The sequence below is a fragment of the Lepidochelys olivacea genome (assembly GCF_965140295.1).
Source record: "Lepidochelys olivacea isolate rLepOli2 genome assembly, chromosome: 7".
NCBI classification, from domain to species: domain Eukaryota; kingdom Metazoa; phylum Chordata; order Testudines; family Cheloniidae; genus Lepidochelys; species Lepidochelys olivacea.
Genome location: NC_140417.1, coordinates 82,598,431 through 82,619,247, shown reverse-complemented (window position 1 = coordinate 82,619,247; position 20,817 = coordinate 82,598,431). Strand labels below are relative to the sequence as shown.

The window sequence follows — 20,817 nt, the reverse complement described above, 5'->3', positions numbered from 1 at the left end:
TCTATTCCCCCCATTAATGGGAGTTAGATTAACACACCAAGGAAGAATATTCTCCGTAATATTTATTATCAAGAGTAACATTCAGGGGTTTACCACGTTCCCTTCTAGAATTAGTTTTAATTAAATACTCCCAGAAAAAACAAACCTGCTTTTGAACAAAATCCATTATGTTTTTGAAGTCCAGATCATCATAATAATTCTTAATTCCTCTTCTGATATTATCATTTAAAAAGTCAATTGTCTAGGGGACAAAAGCAAAATAAGATGTATCACTTACATATTCTACAACAATATTTAAGACTCAGCACTTACTGATAGGGTAACTAATGGGCATAAAACTAGCACAAACAGATATTATGTCATTATAGATGCGGGTAGTAACTAAATTAAGCCCTGATCATGTAAAGACTTATTCACTTGCTTAATTTTCAGCACATAAGTAGTCCCATTGACATCACTGATTAAAGTTTAAGCACATGCATACGTTTTTGGATAATCAGTGTCTTAGATGTCACTTTTTATGATAGTATAAATAATTAACATTACCTAGCTCTTACATAGCACTTTTCATCTATAGAACACAAAGCACTTTACAAAGGAGGCAAGTATCATTATCCCCATTTTACAGATAAGGAAACTGAGGGATGGAGAAATGAAGTGATTTGCCCAGAGTCACCCAGCAGGCTAGTGGTAGAGACAGGAAACTGCACAGGTCATCTGAGACTAAGTCCAGGGCAACCTGACCCTTAACAAGCCAGCTCAGATTGTGGGATTGGGGAATGGTCCAGATCCCTGGCAGTTCGAGGGCAATGGCCTGCCAAAGGCAGCCCTCCTGGGTTAGAGGAGCTACAAATGGTAAATTCACAATATATCATTTCTGGAATGCTTGCCAAGAACTTTTCCACTCAGCTTACCCAGAACACCTGGTCCAGTTCTGGGAAAACACTTCATCCAGTTCTCTGGGATCCAAAAACTCAGTTCAACTCCAGCTACTCATTCGGGTTACTTTTTTAGGCATGTAACAGCTCTATGCCCATCCTGGCCAGGCCCAGACACAGAGGGGTTAGGTACAGAGTGGAACCATAATTACACAGCAAGTCACACACTACACAGTATATAGACTTTTTTTCAAGCTACCAATATCTATACTTCTTGAATCTACATTGTATCGATCACGTCAGGACCAATCACTTTGCAGATCATGTAAACCCATATTGCTTATGTCCTCACCTTAATATTACAAGCTTATCAGTTCAGGGTGTTCCCGCTTATCGCAACCAGTCTCCAGCACACAATCTCTCACACCCTTGTTTACAGTGTAACCTTGCACTCAAATCAAGCTATATGCAAGTTTACTCATGCCCAGCAAGATCTATGCCTACAACTGGCAGGATTAACTGGATGGACCCAGGCACACTCCCTAAAGGGAGGCACAAAGTGGAACCAGGCTTCTTCCTGCTCTACTTTCCTTGCTGCTGCACATCCCATCCTCTGTTGCCCTCCTTCCTTCAGGGTTATTCCTTGCATGAGGTATTTGTTTCTTGTTGCTCTATCTGTTCTGAGTTATTTAGACGCAGTGGGTTAGGACAACATGCTGTGGGGTCCCCTGGGTTGGAAGAGATTTCATGGGTACACATGGTAGAATTAATTTGTCTTTGATTTGCAAAATCACAACTTTGACTGGTTTGCCCTGGCAGAATGGGTTAGATTCCCCTTCAGGTGATAAAATTAAAAAAGAGACGTGACTGGTGCTCTCAACCCCACAGTGGTCAGGAGTTAGAGTAATGCCCCTTACTAGTACATTGGGTATCAGTCCAATTCTCCTAAAGAAAGAGCCTGAAGATGCATGCAGGCACTTAGAAAATGTTGTTCACTCTCATAATTTTACCCAAGCCTTGCAATATTTGGTTATTCTTCTTAAATCCCAAGCTCATGGAACCATGTGATTATGTAAGACTCTCATCTTCCATGTTTTAAAAAGTTTCTAACCCTCAAGGTTGCGGAGAAAAGATTGAAAACATGAATCCTAAAGGCTGTAAAACCAGATGGGCAATAAGTGGATCTGGTTTTTATTTTAAAAAGCCACATTTTATGAGGTCTGCCTCACAATTTTTGTATGCTTGAGTTGGCAATACTGCTTATGTAAGGCCTTGTTGTTATGTAAGGCCTCATGAAGTAGCTTGCACAAGACTGTGGCCTTGATCACCTTAGAACAGCTGCAGGACTTGGTAGGTCTTAGAGCAGTGGTTCTCAACTCTGGTCCACTGCTTGTTCAGGGAAAGCCCCTGGCGGGCCGGGGCAGTTTGTTTACCTGCCACGTCCACAGGTTCGGCCAGTCACGGCTCCCACTGGCCGCGGTTCACTGCTCCAGGCCAACGGGTGCTGCAGAAAGCGGCGGGCCGAGGGATGTGCTGGCCGCCCTTCCCACAGCCCCCATTGGCCTGGAGCAGCGAACTGTGGCCAGTGGGAGCCACAATCGGCTGAGCCTGCAGATGCGGCAGGTAAACAAACCAGCCCAGCGCGCCAGGGGCTTTCCCTGAACAAGCGGTGGACCAGAGTTGAGAACCACTATCTTAGAGTAACATGGGCTCCCTTTGGGCCAGAATATGTTAGGATGCTCTGTCTTTGAGCACTGGAAAGTGGTCTTCCCTCCTTTTCACTGCTGCCAGGAAAACTGCCTTTAGAAAACACTTTGTTTAAGTTGAAGGTTTAGTACAGTTCCTGTCACTCGTAAGGTTGCCAGGTGTCTGGTTTTAGACTGGACCACCTGGTCGAAAAGGGACCCTGGCCGCTGACTGGACCATTAAAAGTCCGGTTGGTACGGGGCTGACGGGCTCCCTACCAGGCTCCACACAGCTCTTGGGAAGCAGCTAGCATGTCCCTCCAGCTCCTAGGCATAGGGGTGGCCACAGGGGTTCCACGCACTGCCCCAGCCCCGAGCACTGGCTCCGCCCGGCCAACGGGAGTTGCGGGGCAGCGCCTCCAGGCAGGGGCAGCACACAGAGCCTCCTGGCTGCACCTCCACCTAGGAGCCGGAGGTACATGCCGGCCACTTCCCAGTCAGCGCCACCCGGAGCCGTCACCCTGAACCTCCTCCTGCGCCCCAACCCTCTGTCCCAGCCCTGAGCCCCCTCCCACACCCAAATTCCCCCCTGGAGCCCAGACTCCATACCCCCTCCCACACCTCAACCTCCTGCCTCAGCCCAGAGCTCCCTCCCACACTCCAAACCCCTTGGCCCCACCCCGCAGCCCGGAGCCACCTCCTGCATCCCAAATCCCTCATCCCCAGCACCACCCCAGAGCCTGCACCCTTAGCCAGAGCCATCAGCCCCTCCCGCACCCCAACCCCCTGCCCCAGACCAGTGAAAATGAACGAGTGAGTGAGGGTGGGGGAGAGTGAGCAACAGAGGGAGGGGGATGGAGTGAGCGGGCGTGAGGCTTCGGAGAAGGCACAAGGCAGGGGCGGGGCCTCAGGGAAGGGACGGGGCAGAGCAAGGGTGTTTGGTTTTTTGGGATTAGAAAGTTGGCAACCCTAGTTTCTTAGCCAAAATATTTTAATTCCTGTCTCTATCCTCACTGTTCCCCTGTCATTCCCAATGATACAAAGCTGAATAATCTCTCATCAAACATACAAATAGTTTATGGTCTAACACGAAAATAAATAATTGTGCTAAAGATCATTAGTGAAACAAAGAGCTTCAGTTTCGATGGACTAGAAAGGAGAGGGAAGAAATGAATATTTGCATACTTTACAATCATGGCATTGAGCACATATAAAAGTCATCAAGAAAAGAAGATGTAGATATAAGAAGCGATGTCTCCTAAGCTCAATGTACTGGGAATTACATAAATGAGCCTAAGAGGTAAGAAAAAATGTCTGGAACTTTTCTCTTTTAAGTATCCAATACAGTCATAGCCTTCCTGAAATGGGCAGCCTTCAGAACACCTCCATCTTCCTTACAAATAAAATTTTCATAATTAAGAAATTTATCAAGACTAGACTTCTGGTCAGAAATAGGTACAGTAGTTTCCTTCATATGTAGAGAATGCCCCACAATAAATAAAGTCTGTAGAAATAATAAAGTATTGTGCTCACTTCTTCTATTCTGTTAACATTAGGTTTCTTAAATCCCAATGAAACAAACTTCTACAGAAAACAATTGATTATATAAGAAATCTAATCTTCATCTTTTTGCCAATATCAAATACATCCTTCATCCAAGAGTCAAAATCCTGCAAGTGGGTGGACTCAACTGATGGGTCTTTTAATTTCTAGTTTTTGTACACTTATATAAGAGCATCCCAAAAGAAGAGAACAACACTGTAAAAGTCAAGAATATATCAATAAGAAAACCAAATTTGTCTTCCAATATCCAAATTAAACTATGAAAAACTGAAAGTTAAATAAATAGTTTAGAGTTTGAGTCTATAAACCTGTATTTCTTTATACCTAGTAGAAAGCAATAGTGAGGGAGCACACATAAAGCAAGCTAAAGTTGTATAATACATCTGTATACCTAGTTCTGCACACATTAATCACATATTTGGTCTCTTATCTTCCCAATTTCTCTCTCTCCAAGCCCTCAACTTCTTTCTTGACATTTTTGTTCAGTTCTGACAGCCAAGGAAGAAGCTAACTGAGGCCACACTAGTTCTTTCCCCATAGCTCTGGTAGCTTAACATTAGTTGTAGTTTAACATTATAGCCAACACATATCTATGCAAGAAGATGGACTCATTTTCTTCAGCTGTCAGCTCCTCAGAAAAAGCCTTCATGAGAGCACCTTTCTTCAGACTTCAAGAAACAGAAACAGAGGATGTTCATTACAGCAACAAGGAAGGCCCCATGAGCTTGTCAGCATGGCTTGTTCCTCATCATGACAAAGGCTACACTATTCTACATGTCTACACTACAAACTTTGACTGCAACATATCAGTATAAACATGCCCCAAGTAGTATATCACTCATTCACATGAATACTTGGCTCCTTGAGTCAGAGCTGCACATACTCACCAGAATTGCTTGAATCGATGCACTGTGTGGTGCACAGGTAACCCAATGGGCAGGTAACCCAATGTGCAACTCACCACCATCCAGCACACTCTTTTGCGAAGTTTTGGCAATGCATGTTGGGGCAGTAATGAATTGTGCAGGGGTGACTGGGAGCAACGGATCAACTTCCCAGCATGCAACTTTCTCCATCCCATCATTTCATCCATATCCCATGATTTTTGTGCCTTTTGTGCCACCTTCTGGCAACTGCATGTAGTGTGGTAGCTCTCTTTCTCTCTCGTGTGGCAACTGCCTCCTTCTTCAGTATAGCCCACCCATCTGGGCCAGATCAATCCTAGGGCTTTTCCCTGCTGGGGTAGTCCAAAAAAAACAAAGGGAAATTAATAGAACTGGGAGTCCATATGAGAGGAAGAGGGGAATGCTTCCTTCTCAGGCTGTCTCTGTAGCAGGTCCTCCCTTCCTTCAGTTGTCATGGGGAAAGGTTCTGCCTTTCCTTCCACTCTCTTCTGCTGGGGCTGCTGGTTGTAGTCTGGTCTCTTCCCTGCTCTGCCACCAAATGAGCTGATCCCCTGCCTTTTAACTCCTCTGCCAATTGGTGCATTTCCTACAGGTGTGGAGGGGCAGGGCTGGCTGAACCTAGAGCAGTCCCTTAACCCCTTGTTGCCCAGTGTGGGGTTTGTATACCCCATCACACTCCCCTAAAGTTTTAAACAAAACATGCTTACTGACACTTCTGCTTCAGAGTGCTTGTGCACAGCACTGCTCATAACACCAGCCATGGTGAGTATCGGCCACCGGGGTGAGGGAAATGAGAAGGAAATTGCTTGATTGCATGAGACTATAAGTAAAGAGCAATGGCACTGAAAACTGGCACCATTTTCACAGGCGGTGGTCATTTTAACTGATATCTCCCCCCTGAGGGTAACAAAAGTACAGAGAACACAGCTGCAGCCGGCGTCCTGCATGGGTCCATAAGCCACTAGCCTATTTACTGCAATGGTGCATGCCAAAGTTATCGCCGACTGGCGTGGGAAAGCATCGTACCGCAGAGGAAGAAATAAGGCTGCCATTCACAGAAACCTTCAGGAGAGGATTGCAGAGTACCTCAATGAAAGTTTCAGCGATCTCTCTCAGAAGGATTCAAGGGAAATTCCTGTGTACACACACAAAGTGCTCTGTATGGCCCCCACCACATAACTCTATAGGGGGATGAAAAGCAGATAGCAACGCTATCACTGTTTGTTGTACCAATGCTTCTTCCAGCATCAGTAAATCACTGGCTGTGTCCTGCTAAGTTGGGGGTGTCATCAGTACATCATTGAAAGGAGAAATACGTTTATAAACATACTTCAGTTTCCTTCCCCTTGACCTGGGCTCAGCTGCCATGACTGACTGGACTGCAAGTGGAATCTCAAAAAGGTCCTGGCTCACGGCATAGCTGGACCCCCTGGTTGCATTTCCCCCATCCTTATCATCATCATCCTTGCTGTTCACAGGTATCCACAGTGGTCTGCAGGGCTGTGGTGAGGTCTCCACCAAGTATGGCATGCAACTCATTGTATAAAGGGCAGGTCTGTGGCTCAGCATCAGATAGACTGTTGGCCTCCCTGGCCTTCTGGTATGCCTGCCGCAGATACTTCACTTTCACACAGTACTGTTGCTGATCCTCCATGCAATCTGCTTGCAGATATCGACATTTCTGTGGCTGGTCCATACCTGTGCCTGCACAGCCTCTTCTCCCCACAGTCCCAAGAGATCCAATATCTCCAGTCTACTCCAGGCCAGAGTATGCCTGGAATATGTAGCCGGCATGGACAGCTGGGCACTTGCACCCAACAATGTAGAGCCAACATGTGTGCTCGCCAAGCTGAACAATCAGGAAAAGGCATTTCAAAAATTTGTGGGGTTTTACGGGTGGAGAGGTCTTCTGGTCTCCATGTCCCTTGGGCAGTGGAGTTCACAAATGTGATGAGAGCAGTCAGCACTGGGCATTGTGGGACAGTTGCTGGAGGACAGTTAGGGTCAACATAAGTAACACAGCATCTACACACATGCTGTGTCGACCCCAGTACATCGAACAAGACTCAGCACTGCTTGGGGAGGTGGTGTTACTGCATAGCCATAACAGGGTGCATAGATCAGAGGAAGACAAATTTAAGTGTAGACACATGCACAATTAGATCAACGCAAGACATCTTATGTCAATCTACCTTCGTAATACAGACCATGCCTTATTCCCCAAAGGATGATCCAGTGGTCATCTTACCTCTGTCATTCTGGGAATCTCATTTTCCCTTCTGAAGCCCTCATCTATTTCTCTTCTAGTTAAATGTAATTGCTCAACCCTTGGCTAGAAAGGCAAAGGAGAGGGCTCATTTGACATCTGTAAAAGTCTGCAGATATTTGCTAAGGGAGGGAGGGAATAAAGATTCTCCATCTTAGTTATATTTGATAATGTTTCAGAAGGTTGAGATCCAACTGGTGTATCTTAATGGCTGAGACTTGCATGCAAGAGCCATTGTGCTGCTGCCCTAATGAATTCATTTCTGCTGCACAAAAGGAAATAATAAAACAACCTTCCACAGGCAAATAGAAGTAGGAAGAGAAGAGAAGAAGATGCTTTTCTAGAAGAGATGTATATCTTACATCTACACACCACCAAACTTTCATATTTCCATGTTCATGATGGTTTTCTTTCTTGATCAAATTAAAACAATAGTCTGGCTAATTAGATACCAGAAAGGATGCTACTTGTGCTTAGTCAAATTCTCAATTTTGGCTATCCCATGGGAAACTCAGAGCTAATGAAGTCTGGTGCAGTTTGATGCTGCCATCTAGAGAATCAGTAGCAATAAATATAAAATGTACTTGTTACTTTCAGGAAGTATAAAATATACTTGTTCAAGAACAAGAAAGAACACTGAGCTGAAGAAGCAAGTCAGTACTCCATGGAATCATCCTTTATGTCAGAAGCTCAAGGACAATACATAGCCTCTGTTTTAAAAAAGAAGGATGTACATTTCAGTGTTACATGATATTTTTCAAACCACAATTAAACTGTAAAATGAACATGAAAAAAAAAGATGCCAAATCTCGATGAACAACCAGAATCCCCTAGAGAATACACAAATGGCCCCATAAAAATGAAATTGTTATAACAATTTCAAACATCACCTAGACACTAGAATAATGGGGACAGGTTGTACACAATAACTGCATGAAAAATAAATACATAACTGATACTTTCTCTGTTATTAAAGATAAAAGATGGTAAACAAATGCCATAAGAAGATATTTCTTACAGTAAGTATGACTCAAAGAAAAGCAACTTAACTTTTCAGCTTTCAGAGGGAAGTGGCTTATGCAAAACACCAGCATTTTTATTCAGTGCATCACTGAATACAGATCATTTCCTTATCCATAAACCATTAGCACCAAGCTCTCCGCCAACCCTAAAAGAGGGTAGTACAGCCCCCAGATCCCTTCAGTTATTAATCTCCTTGCTGAGACAGCCAATTAATCCAATAGAAATAAAGTTGTGAGGGGAGAGTTAGAGGAATGATCATTTGGAACCTTTTCTTTATGAAAATCAATAGTAACCCTTCCCCCACACTCAAAAAACAGAAAATTGAATTCCAGATATTTTATTTACCATGAACCAAATCTTCTATTTACTATAATGTCCATTCATTTTGATTCTAATACAGTGTAAACACATTTGATGGGTTCCATTCTGATGTCTAGTTTCTCACTTTAAGTGAAATTTAGAAGAATAATTTGCACAATGTTAAGTATATGTTACGGTCACTAAAGTGAAGATAACCCATCTCTTGATGTTACCATTCAATTTCAGAACTTCGCTGTAGCATCAAGTGGAAAGAGCAGTGATGGGAAAGGGAAAGCTTGTTTCAATACAACGGTGAGAAGTAAAATGGCAAGATTTATCATTTAAAAATTATGTGTTTTAAAGCTATCCATAAGAACACTTTCTTTAGAAGAGACAGATGTAGGACACTGGGGGGGTGGCCATTTATTTTTTGCTCCTTTGTTCCTTTTGAATGTTCTTACTGATTTTGCCAATAGAAAAATAGAAAAAATAAAAATAAATGTGTATAGGCTTCTGCTACTTAACATGGCATATACATTTATGTCCTAAAGCTTTAACAGAAAAGAGTCATCTATGACCTATCTGCCCACACACATGTAGATTACCCACACACATGTAGATTAATCAGTCCATTTTTTAATTTAATCAATATGCAAAGTGTTTGGTTGATCTAGTCTGTCCGAGCAAAGTAGTTTGGTTATTGAAGGAAACATACTCCAACCTAGTAACAGAACTGAGATAATGTAAGCACTACTGTACTAATATACATGAATAAGGTGAAAATGCAAAACAGATTGTTCACCCAAAAGTGCCCAAGTCTCCCTAGGCAGCTGAAATTTTCAGAGAGCAACAAAGGGTAGGACATGGGAAGTAAAATGAAGAAAAGCATTTCACAACACAGAAAGCTTTTGCAAACCAGTTCTGCACATATTGCAGATCCTTACTAATGGGTTACACAGATAACCTTTTCCCTTATTCTTCAGTCTCAAAATCAGTTGCACAAGTTATGACAATTCCTTTTTTTCTACTAATTTGAAAAAAAATTTTAAACCAGTACCTTTCTTTAGTCCCTCACTTTTTAGTGTTCAGATGACAATTTAAATACTTTTACCCTCTAAACAGTGTAGCCACACATTTGCATATTGCACATTACATTTTTACTCCTTAGTAATGTTAACTAATTTTTGCTCACCTGATTTCTGAAGATCAGTGCCACAACTCCACCGACCAGTTCAATGAAGAGACAAATGCCAAGGATGTACATAAACTGCAAAATGTAATTGCAAAAAAATATCCTAAATAAGCTTAGGCTCAAATTTCCTCAGTTATTCCTTCAATTATTCTGCTTTAAGTCAGGAATCTTTAACCTCCAACATACTGAACAATTTTCTAAATCTCAATGTACTTTTGAAAGACAACAGGAAAAATCAAGGTTAAAATATATATATATATAAACTGTTTGTGGTTTGAGAGATCCCTTTCCCCACATTGCTAATTGTACCTTTTTCCATTTGGCAACACTGAAAATTTTTCAACTGAATTGAAATTTAAAAGCTTTTTTAAGACTTGCATTGCATTTATCATGCCAAAACACCTCTTCCCCTCTCTTTATATCAGCATCATAGCTCTTGGAATAGCATATTAATGAATTGCTAAAAAAACACGGAACATTATGGTTTTGTGCTTCCCGAAAAGATCAGTAGTATTCAAAGTCAGTCAAATCTGGGACTTAGTACATTTGATAGCAAAGTGAGAGCACTTTAAGAGGGTCAGATGTTAACTACCACCACACTTCCCTTTTTCAAAAACATGGGGGCAAAAAACTAGTGCTGTACTACGTTGATAGAGCACTGGAAATGTTTGTACTTCCTGCTACTGACCTACTCCTTCCTCTCCCAACCCCCAACCAGGAAGATACAGTTTGTCACTTGTGAACACAAACACATACCAAGGGTAAACAAGGCCCAGAAGTAAACACTGCAGACTGCCCACATTAATAAACTGAGCTTATTCAGAATGTTGTGAACGACCTGGAACTACTGCACATTAAAGTCCTTTCCTCTGCTGGAGACAGAATTAGTCTAAGAAAGAAGCACCATGAACAGCAGCAAGAATGGTAAACTTTCCTGCCATAGAACGGTAAGCAATACTGTGTGCAATTAGAGACTATAATCATTCAACCTCAGATTCTCAGCAGTTTTATCTGTATCTGTACGGTATCTGTCAATTTCCAGTGTACTTTTTAAAATCGTAACCACCCATGATTTTAGCCTACATTATGTATCACATTTAACTATTCCTTAAATAAAATTTGGCAGGTGAATAAAAATTATGTTTATATGTTTTCCTTATTGTAATTTATGTTTATAACTTAAGTTTGAGACCACAGAACTCTGCAGGGATGAATGGAATTGCCCTCAAATAGCTACACTCATTCTTTCACAGAAATAGCAGAGAAGTGCTAGGTTACTGCTGTTTCCTCCTCAGGGGTCTCAGCTTTGAGGAGCTATGTGCTACAATGCCATCAATATTCTGAATACACAGTTGTACATCTCCTTTTCAATGTACCCCCCAGAACCATGCCCCCTGCTTTCCCCAGTGAATGGTAGACAGAGATTTGGATGAGAACCAACTTGTTTAGATTCAGTCTGAGTCTGCCATCTCCTCAAAATGCTTCTTTTGACAACAACCCTCTCAGTTTGATGCCTTAACCCAGCAGCTCTCAAACTTAATTGCACCGCGACCCCCTTCTGACAACAAAAATTACTACATGACCCCAGGAGGGGGGATAGAAGCCTGAGCTCGCCTGAGCCCCGCCACCCCAGGTGGGGGACTAAAGCCCGCGTCCTACCGCCCTGTGTGGAGAGGCCAAAGCTGAAGCCCAAGGGCTTCAGCCCCAGGCAGGGGGCCTGTAACCTGAGCCCCGCCACCCAGGGCTGAAGCCCTTGGGCTTTGGCCCCAGGCCCCAGCAAGTCTAAGCCAGCCCTAGCAACCCCATTACAACAGAGCTGCAACCCACTTTGGGGTCCCAACCCACAATTTGAGAATTGCTGCAAAATCCATCTATCAAAGTGGTTCACAGTTTCAAGGTTCTACTCTTCTCTGTTCTCAAATAGTAGCAGTGGCCAGATATTTTTTCTTTCATTTTCAACTGGCCGAGAGATTGTGCCATTTCCTCTCAAATGCAGTCCTCACCACAATACATGCCTTTGTTATCATTAGGCTACACAAATGCCACACACAGTGTACCTGGGGCTAACTTTGAAGGGTATTTGTATGCTTCAGTCAGTGCAATCCATTTTGACTGCCTATTCATGATTGGGGTTATTATCTATAAAGCCCTTACTTCTCTAGGTCCCAGTTATCTCATCAAAGACTGACTCTCCTCCTAGGTGCTGTTATATCAACAACACATAGAAAGAATGCTTCAGCTATCTCTTTCAAGGGTGAAGCTCACACAAGTTTGAGGTAGGGCATTCATAGTGGTGAACCCTCTAGAATTAGATATCACTGGGCATTCCCTGGCTTTTAAAGTGAGATACACGGTATCCCTTTATTTAGCTTTTCTCTAGCTGTAAGCCTTGGAATCTCTTAAAACTGTTTATTTACAACTTTCAACTGACATAGATCCCTTGAGAGAAGCTCGGTTTTTTGCTACAAAGGGCTGCAAAGAATAAGCTCTTTGTTTTTAGAAGATGCAGTTTGGTACATTTCTAATCTCAAGGCATATAAAGTGAGATCAGATACTATGATAATGTGAATCTTATTACCTTACTACTAATTAGAAAATATTACAAGTATTTATAATATTAATTCTACTTATAAGTAAACAATCTAACCTCTCAATATTTGACATTTTTATTTATTCATCATTTGTTCACTTATGGCGCTATGCACACATCAGATGAGATTTTCAGACGTGCTCAGCACTGGCTGAACTCTGGTCCCACAGAAGTCAATAATGATCTCAGTGGGAGCAGAGCTGGGCCAATGCTGAGCACTTGTGAAAATCCCACTTGTACATATTAAATAATAATCCAGATGATTCATTACAAAGATACCTGTGCAATGAAATATTTGTAAGATCAGATCAACATAAAGGATTTTATAATATTTAATTAAAAGTAAGAAAAGTGATTTGATTGTATTGCTTCTAAAGTTGTGTGTACCAGCCTTGCTTTACATAGTTTCTCTCTATTATTTAATTGAAGGAGAGGAAAAAATACTGTGTTTTTCCATTAAAGATAGATGACGCAATGATTAGGGAGGTTGAGCTCAAGTAATATAAAAAAATACAAAAACTATAAAAGACAGTAAAAAACTAGAGTACTTACTGCTTGAAGAAGGCATATATTGTCCCTTAAAGAAGCCAATACACCCACAAATGATACAAGAAACATTACAATGCCCAAGAGTATTAAAATAATTGCTGGGGCTAGAAAGGCACTTTCAAGGGTTTTATACTTCTGTCTTTCAACTTCTGCATAAATTCCAACAGCAAGAACAAGTGCTCCTATCAACTGCAATGAAAAAAAGAAAAGCAGGTGTTATTGTTTTTTCAAATAATATTTACCTTAAATACAGAGATGTTATTTGATGAATTGTATTAAATTTGTTTTTGTCACTTCTTGTCATATACAAATATTGTCACTAATTGCTTTGGAATGAATTACAAATCGTTTACTTCTACAATTACCAAGCACTAGGTTAAGGAAAAAAATTAAAAGTACTGGCTTCTAAATTTAACTTGTATAATGTTCTCTTTGTACAGACCCCAACATTAAAGTACACGGCAAACAAATAAGTTCAAAGTGACCCTGTACATAGTTAATCATTTGCACACCACTTCATGCCAAAAAATTTTTTAAGAAAAGTTGATTAAAAAAGTTTACTATAGATACTGGACCTATAGATACTCCACTGACATCAGTAACCAAACTCCCACTGACTTCTACAGTGCATGCTCAGGCTCAATACAAAGAAGGATTTTCTAGGACAGCCAGGACTAATATTTGGTTAAGCATCATCCAGTTTCAATTATCTTTCAGTGCAAAGGCTACTTCTCATTTTCCACTTAATCGGATAAATCTTGGCCACCTCTGACAAACAATACTGTTTTGGGAGCCAGTCTCATAGCTCCACATTTTGACAAGAACAGTCACATAGGCACTTTTCCACTTAGCAAAACTCTGCATAGGATGTACACGGGCTTAGTCCATGTTCAAGTTTTACCAACCTGCCTTTTTTCCTTCCCTCCTCCAACAGAATTTGAAGAGAGAATTTTATGTTCCTGGTAGACCAGATCTTCCTGCTTCTATGTCAGTATTGCAAAAAAAGTCTATATATTACTTCATGTTAAACAGAGGATGAGCAACAGTTCTAGAGGACTTCACATTTCTTTCAAACATTTTCCCTGGCACATTTAATATAGTGGATTTTCTTAGCTATCCCAAAATAAAATTTGGGATTAGACAGTCAAAAACAGGAGAAAGTTTTATTATAGTTGGAAAGAGTCAAACTTAAGTATCTTTAAACTACAGGCATGACTGTTACTCTAATAATTCAATTTTGCCAAGATGAGCAATTTTCCATCATAAATGAAAGCTTTCAGGAAAAAAATATTAGACTTGTTATTCTGCTCTTGTATGGCTATTTCAACCTGCCAATTCAAATTCTCTACAATTCAGTCCACAAGATGATTGCATTTGGACTCATATTAGCTATGGACACATGTATTTGGTCACAGCTTCTATTACTCTTGTTAGGCTATGCCTACACTAGCACTTTTGTCAGTAAAACTTTTGTCAGCCAGGGGTGTGAAAAACCACTCCCCTGACAGACATAAGTGCCTTTTGTGGACAGCGCTATGTCGGAGGGAGGCGATCTTCCTCCAACATAGCTACTGCCAGACATTGGGGGTGGTTTAATTATGCCAACGGGAGAGCTCTCTCTAACTGGCAAAGAGCGGCTATGCAGGAGACCTTACCGCGGTGCAGCTTCTGTGCTCGCGGTAAAGTCTGTAGCGTAGACATAGCCAGTAATACTATGCAACTTCCAAGAGCTTTGCAAGTTCTTGATCCTTTTGCTGCCATAGCAAATTTCACCCACACAACACTTCTATAGATGGTGTACTTGATATTAGTGTCTTTTTCTCTTTGTGCATTAACACTAATCGCTGTCTTGTTGAATTCAACCATTAAATAACTAAATAAGACTGAATTCAGGCTAACACCCTTCCTTCAATTCAGAATGCCTTTTGTATAAGGGAGATTATGAATCACAGAAGAGAAAAGACAGACAGCGCTTATTCAACTTTACTATTTACATTACAAGCCCTTTTCTACTGTACCTATTTTTAACTGGTTTTACATCTTTAAAAGGCTGATCTCTAATGTTAGTTTAGCTTTTAAAAAGCAAAATGTTTTGAATTATCAGTTATAAATTATATTATTTATCATAATTCATATTTCTCTAGCTGGTATGAAACTTAGGAACATTGGCAAACAACCCAAAGAATCTTCAATAAACCTTATAATAGCAATTGTGTAATAGTAGATTTGTAAAGTCCACTAATTTTAAAAGAATTATTATGTAATGTAGCATTTTAATCTTATTCTAAAAATGTTGATACTGAATAATGCTTTGCAGTTTACAAAGAACTCTGAGATGGGGAAAATAGTTTGCTAAAAGCCAATAACAGAACACACAAATGGATTAGTCTTGTGCTTATTTAAAATCTGTCTCTCATCAGTGGAATACTATTGTATATGATTTTTCAAGTTCACTCCTTAAACAGTTTGTTTTATCAAAAATCTTGAGTACCAACTTAATGGATAAATTGCAGGCTTTTCGGCTATTACAGCATGTATATTAATATAACTGATAAATGTCTAGAGAATACCTTTTTGTGATAAAATATATACATCTGGGTTTGGCTAGCCTTACAGCCCTATATTCCTTACTTGGCTTAAAGTTTTATATTAATTTGTGTGTTAGATCTTCCTATCCAAGACCGTAAAAATAAATATGCAGTGAAATGATTTGCAATAAAAAGTTAAAAACGTGCCCTTTGAAGAATAGATACACTCACTATTAAGCCAATAAAGTTCCTAGCGTTACTGCCCAGAAACAGAATGACTTTTTCTGTTACATGCTGCTGCTGTTGTACAGGTCTAAATCTGAATTTGATTAAATCAGCACCTTCAGATCTGTCATGATTTCAAATGCCTGCTTTACACTCTGCTATATCAAAGCCTCTTACAGCCACCACAGTTAGGACTGTGTCAGTTTTTCCATTACAAACTCCAACTTTCAGGAACTTAAATCTCAACAATAAAATCTACTCCAGAGTGAAATCTGGTATACAATGTTTCTTGTTTGGAATTAATTTGTTTAAAAAGAAAATAAGAAATCTGTCCACAATAATCTCTTGAAATGTATACATTGTAAGAGCTGAAAAACAAGTTTCAGGTGTATGTTTGCACTCTGATAGCTTAGAAATTGTAAATGTTACAACCCTTTACTATACACTGTTCAAGCTCCCTACTACTGCAGATAATTTAAACCTACTATAGACTTGCAGTTACACCAAGTGTACTCTGCTAGGAAAGGTACAGTTGGTAGAACTTACTGCGCACTACGGTAAGCAACTGCACTCAAGACACTAAAGTACAATATACGGTGTTTAAGATGTCCTCAACTGTCAGCATTTGTAGCCAAACCATCAAGATTTGAGGATTTGATTTGTCTAGTAGCTGAAATACTTGTCCAGCAAGTATATATCTTATAGAGAGGGCATGTATGGTGGTGGGGATATAAAGTCAGAGTTAAGTTTCTTTGTGGAAACTTACATTTGAATTCCCAGGTTTTCAGAAGTTTGTTATTTTAACACTAAAAAATTCTGTTGAAAGATTTGTCCCTTGAGTTATTGATCCATATTTGCAAACCTAACCACATCTTCTTAAAGACTTTTGTCTGGAAGTAGGAACATATGCTCCACACACAAATTTTGCATATCTGGTGATGATACCTAACTAATAAACTGCAGGGCCATATGACAAAATGCACTTTTGTCCACTTAATCCTGCACTCTGCCCATCCATCTCCTCCAAGACTACTTTAGATATTCCAAATTTAGGAGCAGTTTCAGTTATTTTCCTCTATTAAATCAACATACCACAACTATGTCTCCTTTCTTCCCATTCCCCAAAAGATTACACTGGCCTGCCTGAGAAGCAGAACGGACACTATTCAGTGTTGGAAAAATGTCAGGTTTAAGATGTGATATCTCATGACTCATCAAGACTTGAAATGCAAACTATAGGGATAGTCCGAGCTTCCCAACAGGACATGCAGCAAGAACTTCTACTTCTGGAAGGCTCCAACATTTCGCACTTCAAAATAGTGGCACTTGACAGGTAGACAGTTACAAAACTTGGTGCCAATAAAATTTATAAAAATTCACTAGAATATTTCTAAAATAGTTATTCTACAAAACAATACATATAGAAATGTGGGAGGTATAAAGCATTTATTGGCACTCATTTGTAGCTTTGCTATTCAGGAGTAATGCAACCTTCCCACAATCATGCTAATAAAACATTTATACTATACCATCATGCAATACACACATATTCCATACTGTATAAAGGCTTTCTTTTAGCAGAGGGAATTCCTAAAGAAAGAATAGATACTTTATTATAATCCTTGTGCATGTGGGTTATGTTTATATTTACTTGTACATTTTTAAAACATGAAATTTTTTTAAATCCTAGATTAAAAAGTATGAAGTTGACAATATAGTTACCCCTCTGCCCAGCAATACCATTACTTGAATAAACTTGTCCTCGTGTGCACTTCTCTTACACACAGTTGGAATAATTTTTTGTAAAATGTGCATAATAAACCAGCTTTATTACTGTACTCATTATTTCTATTGGCAAACCATTAAAAAACAAAAACTCACAGCCTAGATGGCTAAAAAACCCAGCATCATTGCTTTGCCTCAACCAAGAGGCAACAGTTTGGGAAAGAACTTTAACCCCTCCCAACTTACCCTTTTCGGCCAGTGTTGATTCTTCTCCTCCTTCCAGATGCTGCAGAAATCCAAACCACACATAGACCATGTCTACACTACCAATCTGTGTCAACAAAATGACACCCAAAAGTCGACATAATAAAAATCGCAATTTCATGTTCACACTTGCTCCCTCTGTCAGCAGATCGCGTCCACAGTGGGGGCACCATCATCGACAGTGTGAGCACTGGGCCACAACTGAGGATGCCAAATTCAGGAAAAACTGATGAGAAATAGGGTAGACACACCCCAAGACTGATGGCTAATCCCCCATAGGATATACCAAACTAGAAACGAAAGTAAACCTCTGTTTCACCAAACTGGCTAACAAGAAGTCATAAAAGCATTTCCTTAGACATTCCAGTTCTTATATCACCACTAAAAACACTGGATTTAAAGGTGAGTGGTTCTTTACAACCAGTCTCATCAAATAAAAGGACCAGCCACACACCCAGGTCACTATATAGCCCAGATCTTACCCAAAAATCATGCTGATGCCAATCCTTTAGTATCTAAAATCTAAAGGTTAATTCATAAAAAGAAAGAAAGGTGAGAGTTAAAAGTAGTTAAAGGAATCAAATACATACAATAATTGCAAAGTTCTTGGTTCAGGCTCATAGCAGTGATGGAATAAACTGCTGGCTTACGTCAAGTCTCTGGCTGCTTCCAGATCATTGGAAGGTCCTCAATTCCTTGGTTAGAATGCTTCCATTAATGTAAGTTCATAGTCCAGAGGCTGGAGCAGAAAAGAGGCAAAACGGAGGTGTTTCCAGAGCCTTTGATATCTTCTGCCATGTGGAGAGAATCCCATAGTTCTTACTGTGGAAAAGTACAATAAGAAGATGGTGGTTGGAGTCACATGGACAAGTCACATGTCCATGCATTTCACCTAGTCATTGCAGGAAATTCCACTAAGTGTAATAGGCATCTCCCATGGTTCATTGTCAGTTAAATGTTCTTTTGATGGGCCACTCAATTTGAATAGTACCTCCAAGATGTGCTGGCTAACTACCTTGTGGATGTTCCCTGAGGAGCAAACCTTTGAAATCCAGGTATAGAGTCAGTACTTATAACTTCAAATACAAAAATGATACATGCATACAAATGGCAAAATCATAACCAGCAAATCACTGCAGATCACAGCGCATTTTGGGGCAGGGCTAAATGTCCCATGATGCGTTGCTTTCTGTCCCAGCACTCCAGGGTCTTCTGGCTTTTTTTGGCAGCATTTTTGAAACGGCCCTTCTTTGCTGTGCATCCTGACATCTTTGTGAGAAGGGATGGATCCTGCCCTGTTCGCCTATGCTCTGTTAACTGTCATGAAGACTTCGTGGATGGCAGTGGAGTTCGTCGTGAAGTTCTTAACTGAGGAAGACTCGCAGGCACCCAACATTCTGCGTGATATGGATAGGAGCAGCTTTAGATTGCTTTTGGCATTCATAGAGCAAGTGCATAGGGTAGATCGTCGCTTCTGGGCTCGGGAAGCAAGCACTGAATGGTGGGATCATATTGTCATGCAGATATGGGATGAGGAGCAATGACTACAGAACTTTCGGATGCAGAAAGCCACCTTCCTGGAACTGTGTGCAGAGCTCACTCCAGATCTGCGGCACAAGTATACCAGAATGAAAGCTGCCCTCTCGGTAGAGAAGCACGTGGCAATCACTGTGTGGAAGCTGGTGACTTCATACTGCTTCCGGTCGGTTGAGAATCAGTTTGGAGTGGGGAAGTCGATGGTTGGCGCTGCATTAATGCAAGTGTGCAGGGCAATAAATCGCGTCCTGGACTGTGACTCTTGGAAATGTGCATGAAATAGCGGGTGGCTTTGCAGAAATGGGTTTCCCTAAGGGTGGAGCGGTGATAGATGGCACACATATTCCCATTTTGGCACCACACCACCTTGCGACAGAATATGTTAATAGGAAGGGGTACTTCTCCATGGTGTTGCAAGCACTTGTGGGTGTTTCATTGACATTAATGCAGGGTGCTCTGGAACGGTGCATGACGCTTGCATCTTCAGGAACACTGGCCTGTACAGAAAGCTTCAAGCGGGCACTTTCTTTCCAAACCAGAAGATTACAGTGGGGGATGCTGAAATGCCCATAGAGATCCTGGGGGATCCTGCATATCCCTTACAGCCATGGCTCATAAAACCTTACATGGGACACCTGGACAGCAGTAAGGATCAGTTCAACAGGCTTAGTAGGTGCCGGATGACAGCTGATTGTGTCTGTGGCGGATTAAAGACACACTGGTGATGCCTTTATGGCAGATTAGATCTCACTGAGGATAATATTCTCATGGTCATAGCCATGTGCTGTATGTTGCATAATCTCTGTGAAGCTAAGGGTGAAAGGTTTGCTCCGGGGTAGAGTGTTGAGGCAGACTGCTTGGCTGCTTGATTTTGAGCAGCCAGATACCAGGGCTGTCAGAGGAGCCCAGAGTGGGGTTATTTGAATCAGGGAGGCTTTGAGGCAGCACTTTGACAATGCACACCAGTAACACATCTCTGTCAGAGGTGCTTCAATGTTACATTACATATAGTTTTCTAGGGGGCAACGGTGACATTTGGGGCCTTATATTCCAGTAAGGAAGTGATTAAACTGCCAGTTCATGTATTGGTAGAGCCTGCTATCTCAATTTGTAGGAAACAAATAAAGATGATTTACCATTATAAAACCTGGCTTTTATTGCACAAGAATCAGCACACACAAACCCATAGATGCTTGGTGGGAAAGGAGGAACCAGAGAAGGACACACTTTCACAACTGTGTGTAGGTCCAGCTATCATTGTGAAAGTTGTCGAAGGGGGTGGAGTGAAGGGAAAATCGAGAAGTCCCAGAGAGTGGAAAAGATTGTGTGGGCGGAGTTTGGGGAGGCATGGAAAATAGTTCTGAATGTTCTGCAGTGGAGGTGGAGCACTGGTCTGCTCAGTCTGTAGCATTATTAAGGACTTCAGCATCTGCATTTGCTCCTCCATTACTTTAATCATCCGCTCAGTTCTGTCCTTAACAAATGGGTGATTCTCTTTTCTGTCCTGCCGTTTGGCTTCCCAGTACTCCTTGTGTTCCCTTTTTTCTGCATTGGAGCACTGCAGGACCTCCCAGAACATGTCTTCTTT

The 20,817-nt window shown here is 41.1% G+C and overlaps 1 protein-coding gene across 1 annotated transcript in view; it reads right to left on the bottom strand.

Moving 5' to 3' along the window:
• Positions 1–20,817, bottom strand: part of TSPAN15 (tetraspanin 15) — a 38,388-nt gene that overhangs the window by 10,995 nt on the left and 6,576 nt on the right. The window contains exons 2-4 of the mRNA XM_084635023.1: positions 12,955–13,140; positions 9,813–9,887; positions 146–241 (exon numbers count right to left, since the gene is read on the bottom strand). Of these exons, the coding sequence (XP_084491149.1) occupies positions 146–241; positions 9,813–9,887; positions 12,955–13,140 (357 nt within the window). The remainder of the gene's footprint in view (positions 1–145; positions 242–9,812; positions 9,888–12,954; positions 13,141–20,817) is intronic.